Source organism: Aythya marila (genome assembly GCF_965140915.1).
Source record: "Aythya marila genome assembly, chromosome: 8".
Lineage (NCBI taxonomy): Eukaryota > Metazoa > Chordata > Aves > Anseriformes > Anatidae > Aythya > Aythya marila.
Genome location: NC_139049.1, coordinates 26,866,092 through 26,879,623, shown reverse-complemented (window position 1 = coordinate 26,879,623; position 13,532 = coordinate 26,866,092). Strand labels below are relative to the sequence as shown.

General features: G+C 39.0%; 1 protein-coding gene across 1 annotated transcript in view; it reads left to right on the top strand.

Moving 5' to 3' along the window:
• SLC1A7 (solute carrier family 1 member 7) overlaps window positions 1–13,532 on the top strand; it is a gene marked incomplete at both ends in the record, with an annotated part of 47,695 nt that overhangs the window by 7,913 nt on the left and 26,250 nt on the right. The window contains one exon of the mRNA XM_082766311.1: window positions 6,702–6,917. Coding sequence (XP_082622437.1) covers window positions 6,702–6,917 — 216 coding nt within the window. The remainder of the gene's footprint in view (window positions 1–6,701; window positions 6,918–13,532) is intronic.

Below are 13,532 nucleotides of genomic sequence, written 5' to 3'. Positions count from 1 at the left end.
CCTAATCCAGCTTAGTTCAGGGTATGAGCATGGGTTATTGTAGGATTTTACATTCCTCTGTACTTAGACAAATGATGTCATGCCATGAGATGTCCTGGCATCACTTAGAAGTGGGTGGATGGGACTGGAAGTGTAGGGTGGCACCGGCTTCCAACCAAGATGCCACTTGATTGTCTGTGACATGTACACAGGTAGGGACCAGCAGTGTGCTAACCAGCTGTGTTTGTGCAAGTCTGGGCAGGAGGCATTTCTTCCTGTGTGGTGTGACATGGCATCTGGAGATTAAAAAAATATATATACACTGTAAAGGGAGGCCACACAGGGTGAAGCAGAGACGGAGAGCGGCTATGGTGCTCCCACTAGTACCACTGTCACTGTGGTGTGTGATGACAGCATTAATCTCCATCACAGCCACAGCAGCATCTAGCTCTGTAGGTATTCTGTCATGTTAGAAGAAAGCAAAAGAATATCCTGGAAAGCAAAAGTCATTCTGATCCCTGCTGCTAAAATCATTTGAATTCCATTGGAAACTAAGAGCACAATCAAGCATCAAACTACAGAAAGAACCAGAGAAAGTTTCTTATCTCTTTTTCTCATTACTGTAGAGTGTCTTATTTTCATTGTTGCAACCAGTTCTTCCATAAATAGTACCTCCATGGAAGTGAAGCAGCCTGGGCACCGATGAGGATGATGGCCCATCGCAGTACAGAGATAGCTTCAGGCTTATCATTTTCTCGGCAAATTGTTTGTATTTAAATAAGCGCCTTAATTTCTTTGTTTCCTTGTCTGTAACGTGGAGATACTGCCTTCCTATATGATGGTCTGTTATATTTGTGAAGCATTTCACGATGATTAAATGTCTCAAGTTATGGAAATGGAGATTATTACCACATTGAAACCTAAAGGCACTGACCTTGACAAAAAGCTACGAGACAGCCTGCCTGCGTGACCAGGCAGCATTAGTGAAGCCAGCACTTCACTTTCATGATGCTCAACTGTAATATAATCATCTCTAATGTAGCTGTTAGAGGAGCTTCCCAGCCTCACTGGGACAACTTGCTCAGGAAGGTCTTTTCTACAGCATGCAATTATAAAATGAGAATGCGAGGGAGGGTACGGGATGAATGAAAACAAACATGATTCTAGGACCAACTGTTGGTGGTTAATACTTGACCATTACTTCTTGACAGGATTAATGTCTTTCTAATCACACTAATCCTTTCTGATAACTTTATCCATAATCCATCTATTTCAAAGCAACATCCAGATGGCTTCTGGTGGTGAGGAAGACAAAATAAACAAGCAGAATGGAGTCTTAACAGCAGCTTCTTGTCGTTTCCATTTCTGGGGATCTAGGTTTGCTCTCGATGTAGGTCAAAAATTTGCTTTCTATCAGAAAGCAACAGAAAAAAAAAATAGAGAATGGTAGGGAAGCTAGACAGTTCTATTTTTATTTGTAAATAAAATACTTCATAAATATTCTGATGCTTAACAGTAACAGCCAGAACAAGCCATAAGGGTGCTCATAAGAGTTTAATGACCTGTTTGCATGGGACTAATTAGATTTCCAAGGTATCGACAGAATTCCCTTCCTCATTACTTGAAAATTGCTGTAATAATTTTTTTGTTATGGTTGCAGAGGGGAGGTTATGCAGGTTTTCCTTAAAGCAGATGTAAGACATAGTATTTAGTAGTTTCATTTGTTTGTATTATTACAGTGTTTAATTTTTTATTTAGTCACATATAAAAATAATTCCTGGAGTTGTTGAGGGCTTCCTCATTCCTTCCATTTTCCCCTTAAGAACTTAATCTAGGTTCCTTTAGTTCTTCCTCTGATCCTGGCTTCCCTCTGCACATTTCTCCTTCAACCAGGACCCAATAGAGAAATAATTTATTGTAACCTTTCATAAATCACATAAAGACTGTCCAAAAAAAGTAAACAAATTTTAATCAAGCCATTCTAGACAAAGTAATTTAACTGTTGTTGTGTTTTTTTTTTAGTAACTGTAAACAATGAAACAATTGAAGTCTTAGTGAAATAATTAAGCCTTAAATATCTGCCCCACTAAAATGCTGCAAGTAAATAAACTTTCTTGACTTGTTTTCCATTTCCAGCCATTGACCAAAATACTGCAATTTTATTTACTGGCTTCCTGCCTCTCTTTCACCAATAAAAATGTGATTAGTTCATAGAAGAGGTAAGACAAATTTGTCTGCATGAAAACAGCTGCCAGAAAACAAAGCAGAGTAGATTCAGAATTACCCAAGTCTCAAAAAAAATAATCTAGACATCTTTTAATTGTTATGAATAAAACTACAAACCTTAAATAAGATTTTACTCCTGCAAATATTGTGGAGCATGAATTTTTCATTGTGTAGTGGTCCTGAGGTCATCAAAACACAACTCTGAAGAGGCTTGAAAGCCACAAAAATAAAAGGACCATAGGTCAGATACCTACATGTAGAGCACATACAACAGTTTTGGAGGCTATTCTTCCAAATTGTGTTTAGTCTCTGAGAATACACAATTTCATCCAAAAGCTGTTGGACAAACAAGATGGGAGACTAAAACAATGAAGCAGACTATTCTAGACAGCAAAAAGAAAAGCCACAGAAAGACCATTTTCTCCTGTAATTGGAACAACCTATGCAAGAGATAAAGAAGTCATGAGGCTACTTAGTTTATGATGATGTCTGCTCATATCCAGCACCAGCTGTTTTCAAAGCAAGGTGCAAGAAACGTCTTTAATTGTAGTAACCAGGGATTTCACTTAAATCCTGCACTACAAGATTTAATATCGCATCTAAAACTCATTAATACATATTTTGGAAGCCTTATTCTCAACATTATATTTTTTATATACAAACTGAGAAGTGGTCCCTAAATAAGAAATTGCAAGAACTTTCATGGATTTTTTTTTTCTTGCCAGACTCATTAAGAGAGTGACAAGTACTGTAATTATTCAGAAAAGCTGCAGATTGTTTTTGATTGTCTTAATCCTTTTTTGTCCATTTGGCAATCATTAAAACATTTTATGGAAGTTATGAAGAAAACATACTTGTGGAGGATAGTTAGCTACATAGTAAGTCAGATGATTTTAACCTATGAATCAAATATATTTTCTGTTACTCCGAGCCTAATCAGATACTAAGGCTTGACAAGAATTAAAGGTATCTCGTTTTTCATTCCATTGTGTTTCATGAGAGTCTAGTACTGAATGGCATGGGAATATCTTTGCTCAGTTTTAGAAGAAGCTTGGAAGATGTTGGGAAGGGTTTGATGTAGCCAAGCAAGTCTGATAAAAATTAGTTTTAAGGGAAAACCTGAACACAATACAGTGATCTTTAGTTAAACCATTTAGAAGCTATTCCTGATGAATTCCCTATTCCCTAGGAAATGAGAAGAGTATTTTTTCTCATCATTCCTCGGCTACACTATGTGAATGCTGGAACTCTGGGGATCAGCAGTGAGGAAATCCTGTGATGTAACTGTGCATTACTGACTTTGTACAGTAGCTCTGATGCTCAGTATGTCTATTAATCTTGATGTCTTCTGTCCTATTCCTTCTGACATCAAATATTTCAAGACAAATGAGAAGTAGTTAATGAGTGACTACAGTCTCTTACTAGTTACCGGCATTTCTTCCTAAAAATCAGTCTGAGCAATTGTTTAAAATGTTTGACGTTACTCTGCAGCCTCTGGAAAACTTCTTCCTCTTGTCCCTTCTTCAAACTGAGCTTTGTGGGCCATGAAGAACACAGGGCTTTATCTGAACCCAGACCTTTATTCATCCTTCATCACACCAGTTTCTCCTGTTGCACCTCCATAGTTAATTACTTTTGAGGACTTTCTCATCACAGCATGAACTGAGCATGACTTTATCTGGTGACAGGATAATCTCATTACAGATGATGATCTTGTTAATGAATATCCCCAAGACAGAGCAATCTCATTATTAGCCCCCTCAGGATTTGCCATCTAAGAGACAATGTATGTACGATTAGATTCTAGCAGCACAACATCCCCCAGATCCCAACCACCCAACACCTGAGGCTGAAGTGGCACCCCCAAAAGCAGATGACCCACTGGGCATACTTGAGTAAGATTTTTGCCCCTGAGTTCTCCTGAACATTCTTCTCAGGTGAACAAGATAAGAGACAAGTTTGTTCTGTAGAACAAACACAACACAGTGGCATCAGGAACAAGAGAAACAGTGCACCATTCCCACAGTGATAACAGCTTCCAGGCAGTACCAGGAAGAAAGCTGTACTGGCTGTCTCCTCCTTAGTGCCTTCTCCAAGTCATCAGCCTGCATGGTGTCCTACCTACAAGCTACAGATCTGCTTGGTCAAGGATCAGCCCTTCGTACCACTGATGGCCATTTCCCTGCATAATATACCTATGATGAACACAGAAAATGATTGCTATGAAAAACATCCATCTAGTTAGAAATCAACCTGATTATACTTTTTGTTTTGTTTTGTTTTGTTTTGTTTTGTTTTCTGGGGTGGCAGCGTGGGGACCAAAACAATCCTAAATCTAGTGCAATATAGGTGTCAGCTTCTACGGGCATCAGCAAGCTATTGAACTGGCTCATTGGCCTGTGAAACCTCAGCCTGTGAGAAGAATTCAGTCCTAGAAATCTAAGTAACAACACAGTGATTGTTTTACAGAAAAGTAATGTAACATGTAACATTTAACTCACTGTTTTAGAATATTGAGTCTTCCATATGGAAGCATCCAAGGGAGATGCCAAGGAACCATCATTGCTGCTACTGTTTTTTTTTAATATGTACTGCTGTGTTTGTAAATGATACTTTAAGGCACACAAAAAGGTGGAATTTTTCTCAAAATGATAAGAGAGGGAATAACAATGGTTACAAGAGTGAGAGAGATGGAGATGCTCATTTTCTAAATGATCTGCATTACAATACAATGAATGTTTCCCCTTGCTCCTGTAGCGTTAACAAAAAACATCCTAGATGAGAGATTGACAATGCAGAAAAGCAATGCATTTTCTTAATTAATCTAGAGGATAGCAGGAACCTGAGCACTAAATCCCACCCATTTGATTTCATTAAATCTACTATAAAGGTTAAGCTGCACTTTCGTATTGGCTCTAGACAACCTTACTGACCAGAGTGAGGTCAAGATCTTATTCAAGGAGGTGCAGCTTAGTACACGACTATTTATGTAGAAAGGCCTGATAATCGGTTCTGTTTTGATGATAAAGCCGGACAATCAGGTCACACCAAATAGCAAATGCGGTATTTTATTTCACCTGCAGTTTTCCTGAGATGCATCCTTTGGAGAGATTACAGAGAATCATTCAAAGCAAAATCAGTGTAAAGTCCCAGGCAACACTAAACTCAAATCTTAGCCTCAGACCACTTGGAAACAGCACCAGGATCTATGTCAGAGCAGCCTGGACCAAACTCAGGGGTCAAGAACTACCCTAATTTGCCAGTAAAAGAGGGCCAGTGTGAGTTAAACACTTGGTAGAGAGTTATATAGCTTAGCAGAGGTAGGCTTTATAAGGCCACTGACCATCCTTTGGCAGTGGAAAGAAGCCAAAGAAGAAAGATGATGGTAAAATCACCACAGCATTTTCTTTGCTCCCACTGCACAGCCACACCTGCCCCTGAAGGCATTTGCATGTCCAACCTACCCCTTAGTATTTTTCATTTTAAAATCATGGTCCTGCTTCACACAGGAAGGAGTGAGGGGGCTGACCAGATTTCCTTCAGTGAATCCTTCCAACCTGAATTATTCTACAGTTATGTAGAATTATGTGTAGGGTTTCATACCTAAGTTTGCATGACTAGTTATTGCCATTGCTCCTGTGACCTGGGCTGTCAAACATAAAGGTTTGAATCATAGGATAATCCTGAGTTAGAAGGGGCCCACAAGGATCATGGAATCCAACTCCTGGCTCCACACAGGACCACCCCAAAACCAAACCATCTAAGAGCAGTGTCCAAACACTTCTTGAGCTCTGACAGGCTTGGTGCTGTGACCACTGCCCTGGGGGGCCTGTCCCAGTGCCCGACCACCCTCTGGGTGCAGAACCTTTCCCTAACCCCCAGCCTGACCCTCCCCTGTCCCATCCCCATGCCGTTCCCTCGGGTCCTGTCGCTGTCCCCAGAGAGCAGAGCTCAGCGCCTGCCCCTCTGCTCGCTGTGAGGGAACTGCAGGCCGCCATGAGGCCTCCCCTCAGCCTGCTCTGCTCAGGGCTGAACAAACCAAAGGACCTCAGCCATTCCTCATATGTATTGCCCTCTAGACACTTCATTATCTTTGTAGCACTCCTTTGGACACTCTTTAACAGTTTTATGTCCTTTTTATCTTGTTGCACCCAAAACTGCACACAGTACTGGAGGTGAGGCTGCACCAGCACAGCACAGAGTAGAGCATGTCGTGGGAAACTGCCCCTTGAGGTTCAAGGAGCAGATGAGAGGATTCAGTCCCCACGCGTGCAGCCCAAGCTTGCAAGTTCCTTCAAGGAACCAGAATCTCACATAGCAATTAGGGAATATTGTTTTAGATACAAGAGCTACAGCTTTTGCATTATGTCAAGCTACAAAAGATATGCAGGCAATCACACAAGAAGCAGGTAAACTGGAATAACTAGGAAACAGGGTTTTCTGTTGCATTAACATTATGCAAAAGCTACTATATATTTTGTGTTTTCTTTCCACAGCTTAATGTCTGGGCTGGCAGCCCTGGATGCCAAGACTTCCAGCCGATTAGGCATCATAACCGTCACTTACTACCTATGGACAACATTTGTGGCTGTGATTGTGGGAATAATTATGGTCTCCATTATCCATCCTGGTGGAGCGGCACAGAAGGAGAGCACTGAAGAGGGTGGGAAGCCCATCATGAGCTCTGCAGATGCACTGCTAGACCTAATCCGGTAACTACATTCATTCTTTCTGTTTTCTGGAGGTAACATTTTGTACATAAACTCATCCGGAACTGTGGCCTGAGGATAAGTTCTGAACCTAATGATGAACACTTTGTTTAAATTAAGAAAAAGTAAATTGCAGATGATTTTCAAGTTATCAGATGCTTATGCTGTCACTTCTTAGTAAAATTTAAATGAATGGACACCAAATGTAACAGAAATACTAACAGCATTGGTTTTTATACTCCCATAGAATCAAGTGTAGCCTGTGGAGCTCATCATGAAATCTATTATTAATATGAAGACAGTATTAAGATACAATGTTAATTTAAATAAGGGCAGACAGTTGTAATATGAAAAACCTTAAATACAAAGGCTGAAACCCCCATTTTTCAGGAAATAACCCTTGAAACTGCTGTTACAACTGCTCATGGCAGCTCTCAGATGAAGGATTTAATTAGAAAGACCACTGTTGCGACCTTTTTTTTTCTTTATTTTCATCATATTATTTATTCTGTTTTGTGGCTTTTCCTTGTTTGTTTTGCTTTGTTTGGCAGAAGAGAGGGTTGTTCTTTTAGGCCAGCATTTGAACCCTGAATAGGTATTTTGATGGCCTTGCCTGAATATCCCTCTTTGTATCCACAATTCAGGTGCTAGTGGGATGAGTTTCCTGACTGAACCCAGGATGTGCCTCAGATTTATTTTGCTCATGCAAAAAGATCAAGTTTTGCCTTTGGGGTGATTCCTCAAGCCAGTGATCTCATAATATATTGGACAAGGGCTTTTAGACTCAGTGTGTGTCTGAACCATGAAGAATTCTCTTTGGAGTTTTACTTATTAAAATACAAAGCGTTGGACAGTCTTTCTTTCAAAAACCCAAGTTCCTGACCCAGACTGCGCATCAGCACACAAAGTACTTTCATTAGATTTACTGGGACTTCAAATCAGAAGGAACTGGGATGAAAAGCCTACAAAAATCTTTTCTTTCTCATCCAAGTTGCACTTAGCCAGCCCATCTGAAAGCCGTATGTTTTTCTGTTGTATCAATGTATTACTGAGAAGGTGCCAAACTATATTAGTCATGGGGCAGCAGCTGAGAACACTCTCTTTTGTAGCCTTCCACAAAACCACAATCTTCAACTAAAATGGGAAGATGCCCACGTAGTGGTATCCCTATCTCCTTGGTGAATTTGCTCTGATCTACGTGCAGTGGGATTCATGTGTGTGCTTGTGACTAGTTAAATCACAATATTCTGCTTCTGCTGCATGAAGGACTATAATTCTTTTACCAGGAGGAAGGAACTGGAGTTTTGAATCTGAGAAAAATAGACATAAAAGGGAATTTAACAAAAATGTGTAATCTTGATGATTATTTTCATAGTGTCAGTGGTTAGAAGCCTGAACAGGTGTTCAGCTGTTTCCTAAGGCCTCATTCTTAAACATATAAATGCTTAGGGAGATAAATGGTACAATAGTACACCCAAACTGATCTTAAAGTTAGCTCCAGAAAGGGTCTTTCGAGCCATAGGTTCCCATCCCTTTGTACCAGCCTCATTGCTTTTTGAAAGCAAGAGTAAGCCAGTTCATGGAGATGTCAGATGAAAAATAATGTGGGGTTGCAAAGTTTAAATTAAGTTCTATAATATTATATTTGCATCCAACAACTGAATGTCTGTATGACTAGAGCCCAAGATCTTAATTATGATTTCACCCCCTCCTCTTTATCTGGCTGGTTCAGGTCCCTGTACACCAAAGATTTAGTGGCAAATGCTTTATTCTGTTTGGCAATGTTTGGCTTTATTCTGTTGAGTCTCATTGCAGGTAAAATACTATTTTCTGATCTAAGCATTTGCATCATCTATAATTTCTCTTCCTACAAACACTTACCTAAGCAAATTATAACCATTTCCATGCCTATTTCAGGTATTCATGTTTCCACCCAGTCATGTTAGTTTAGTCTATGATTTGGGCAAATGTCAACAATGACAGGCCAATTAGCCACTCTCATTACTGAAGCTTGAACAGATAGACTAAAGCTCATTCTCCTGTTTCTGTGCTAGGAACCAGCTACAGCTGCACTCTCTTTCTACCCTGAGTGCACAGACTGATGTTTTTTATTCCTCCACTACAGAAATAACCACATTCACTAAATAAATAAATAATAATACAACTGTGGGGAGTGGGCTCTCAGCCTAGATAAATACTATGGGTGAAATCCTGGCTCTGCTGAAGTCAATTGCAAAACTCCTAGATATCTTTGTGGAAGCCTGGATTAAATGTAATGATGTATCTGCTGGTTTGAGCTAGAAAAGCTGATCCTTCAGCTCAATGATAAATCACTTCCATTCACAGCTGGAGACCATCTTTTTAGGCCCAGATTGGCTTATCTTCTCAATTCATTAATTTCCTCCCAATTTATCAATTGCACATGTGCACAGAAGTTCTCGCAGGAAACATCTGTTATTCTTCAAATAAAGAATGCTAAGTGTACAAGTGGAGAGATGATATACGTGACATAATTGTGGGGTTTATTTTAAAGGCATGAATCTTGGCATGGTGATACACCTATTTCCCCCTCGCTTATTCCAGATTTGAAGCCATTTTGAAATGATAAATGTATTATCATTTCATGTGCTGTTGTATAGGACATTGTCAGGTTTGGAATTTTTGGCAGGGAGGAAGGATGTTGCTAGAAATTGAATTTCTGGAAATTTTTTGGTGAGGATTCTGCTTTTAGAAGTGGCTTTAATAAATAAAACAAAGAATTGCTGCTAAGCCTCATCATCGTTCTGAACATCTACAACATTAATCAATATTCACATTTCTGGAGTACGTATGGTACATGGAGGAATAGCATAATGTACCATATACACAGCATTATTTTGCAGGTGGTGCTTCCCCCATATATTTGTCTATTATGTAAAAGAAAACAATAACAACTCTAGAGTATATGACACAATTAGGACGCTGTACCACATGATTCTGAAATGGCTCTAACCCTCACATCAACCAGGATGTGTATTAACTGATTATCATACTGAATTTCCTTCCTTGAAACATGTATCCACAAGTCAGCCATTTTTGCCACTCTAAACAGAAATATTTGAAAGGTTTCCTTTCTAAAAGAAACCTCCAGAGATGGGGGACAAGATCTGTAGATATGAATCTGCCCCTACCAATTTTCTCCCAGATTCAACCTGGACAGGAAGGCCACTGAATTCAGAATAATACATGTATTTTCAACACTCTATTAGGCTTTCTACTGAAAATCTTTAGTGCTGCTTTGGTCTTATGTGTCTGAATTTTTGCTTTAATCTGATCCAGCTTTAAATCAAACACATCTTCTGTTGTCTGTGGTTGACATCCATTTAACCAGCTAGTTCACTTTCATACTTGTACAGAAATCTGCCCTTCTATAACTTGCCCCTCTTCTTTGGCATTGTGCAAGGATCTGGGCTGAATTACTATTCATAAGGTAAGGCAATCATGAGTCTGAAGCTTTGCAGAAGATGCTGTTCTAAAGATGCTTCTCTCTTTAGATGCTTCATTATTACTAGATTGAGACAGATGTACACATCTGCCTTAATTATATTCAAGGTTTCTGGTATGGGCACTGCAAGGCTCATGAAATTGTATTTTCTTCCATATTTAAGACTATAAATCCTCAGGCTAAGGATCATCTTCTTGTACTCTTAAACGCATCAAAGCACCTCATGCCTTATGAATTTTAATGCATTTATTCTCATGATGTGCAATACCTCTTTGAGGGAGGGATGATCCATTTTCCTTTCTTACAGCTGGAGAAGTGAGATATGAAAAAAATAAAAAGGTCACTGTGGGTCATTCAAAAAAACCTGTGGTGCCAGAGGAAATATTTGCAGCTTGTATGAGACCTAGTAGGGGTCTTGTTCTAGGAATGTGGCTTTTGGGGCACCTCGATGGAAATAATAGCAATGAATCAACATAGATCTTTACCTTATTTTTTCTGTGTTAATTATTGAAATTAACTCTGTACTTTTTCCCAAAAATAAGAGTGGATTTTTAGTAGCTTTTTTTGAGTTAAGAAATTAAGAAAGGCAAGATAACCGTTTTTAAAAATAATTCATATCTTAAGTGTTTTGCCCAAAAGGACAAAAAAGGGACACAATTGCAGGAATAATGCCCAGTTTAAGACATTTGGTTTGTTTAATTCGGAAACATATATTCACCTGACAAGACTAGAAAATGCAGGTTTGTAAATCAAGATATATTTCACAGGACCACACTGTTTACATTAGCAGTTATTATTTCCACCACACTCCATTTCCTTTCTCAAATACCTTTAATTTGCAAGGGTAAATTTTGTTGCAACTTAATTCATTCTACTTGCATTTGTCATCAACGGAAATGAAATTTGGCTGATGAGATAAAAATAAACAATCGTACACCATGAGCATTCACATTAGGAAACAAATCCCAGCCAAACTGAAGGTTGACCCTCCTGTTTTATATACAGCGGATCATGTGTGCAAACTGGCACCAGAAAATATAGAGTTCACATATATTTTTAGTCTTTCTCGAGTCTAACCAGACAGAATGACATTGTGAGCTAATTCAGCTCAAAAGCTCCAAATAATACAAATACAGACAGGATCAAATCATGCCTTATCCAAGCATGACACAAGTTTGTACACTCTGGAAGTTTACTGAAGAAAAAATCAGAGCAGTTTTTACCTCTGAATATTCAGGATTGCATCCAATTTAATAGACTTTGAAGCAGGTATCTGGAAACTCATTTTGGCTGGCCAGCTTTAACCGAAAGAGGGCTTTTTGTTGGTGGTGGTATTTTTTGTTTTCTGCTTTATATATATTTATGTATATATATACATACACACACACACACACCATTAATAGTTATAATAGGATATAAACATTGTAGAGGATTTATATTTTCATGGCAATCCTAAACACTGTTTAAAATAATCTCCTTTCCCCCTTTTCAAGCTAAGGGGTATTTTATTTCAAAAACAAATTGCATTTCTTCAAAACAGGGCAGGAGAAACCCAGTATCTGCTGTAGTTAGGAAAATGTCCAGGCTGCACAGCACAAATCGTGCTTAAAGAAGTTTACAGCTGAAGACTGAATTGTATATACAGGCAGTAAGATATTAAAGAGTGCATTAAAAGACACAGGGTTTAAACTGTGAAATAACTTTTTTTAATAACCTTGGCCTACATTCTTCTATCTTTTACCAAAAGCCACTGTGTTACTAGGATAGAAATATTCATGTTTCCTACGGCAAACTAGCCTTTTTTATTAGTTTCAAACTGCCAGTTTTCTTCTATCTCACAAAACAAGCCTGGTGCCAGCACTGTTGAACACTGTATGTGACCAGATGTTCTCTTCTGGTTAATTTGTAAGCAGTTCAAGCTGCTCAGAATCCCGATCCTCAAGTATTTACAAAGGCTCTGAAGCCCCTACATGTGTGGTTCCTATTTGGCATAAAAGGAAACCAACATGGAAAAAAATATAATTCTGTTATGAAGATGATGACTGGGAGATGGAACGCAAAGTGGACTTTTTTGCCCTCTGGTTACAGAGTGGGAGATACATGGGGGCCAGGAGTTAAAACTGCATTAGGAAATCTTCAGCCCTACAGGGGAATAAATTGTTCATTCTCCTGAAAATTGGCCTGGACATGTTCTGAGATGGATAAACACTTGTTATTAAATAATTTTGCTTTCCTGGAACAATAGTGCATATGTGTTGGGCCTGTCATGCTACTTTTGATACGACTCAACCTTTTCAAGATTCTTATAAATGCGATGTGCTTGTGTTTCCACCCCAAAGAATGAGTTTCTTGGAAAGCCATAGCACTGTTAGCGCTGTGTCATGACCTTGTCTTTGAGAAGAAGCAGAGTAAGGAGGTTCACCCTCCAGATCCCTTTCTGGAACTGAAATGCCATGCAACAGTGTCACCTTCAGGACAGATAAAAAGTCTATTTGGCAAAATGATTCCATAATATTAGTCCTGTCTTGATCTGCAACAAGACAAGCAAGACACAATGGCTTTGTCCTGATTAGCGATTTTTGCATTTGATTAGTATCTTTTATCACAATAATGAGGACTTCAATGCTTGCAAAAGTGTGCTTTGGCCCGTTTGGCAGGGACTAGTGCGATTGATATTAAGAACAGATTTCCTAGAGAGGTTGGTTAATGCCCAATGCCTGTCAGTGTTCAAGAGGCATTTGGACAATGCCCTAAATAACATGCTTTAAGTTTTGGCTAGCCCTGAAGTGGTCAGGCAGTTGGACTCAATGATCTTTGTAGGTCCTCTCCAACCAAAATATTCTATTCTATTCTATTCTATTCTATTCTATTCTATTCTATTCTATTCTATTCTATTCTATTCTATTCTATTCTATTCTAATCTAATCCAAATGAGATGAGGCCCTGGAGATGATTACTGATGTGCAACATACACATAGACCCTGAGATAGGTAATTAGTTCAGTCTTGCTGAATTAAATTTTGCCCTTGATTTCAGGAATGCAACTGACATCAGCAGGAAGCTATTTCAGATGTATTCCAGTATGGCTGAGGACACGATTCGTGGCTTATGCGGTACAGTAACAGTTGTCAGAT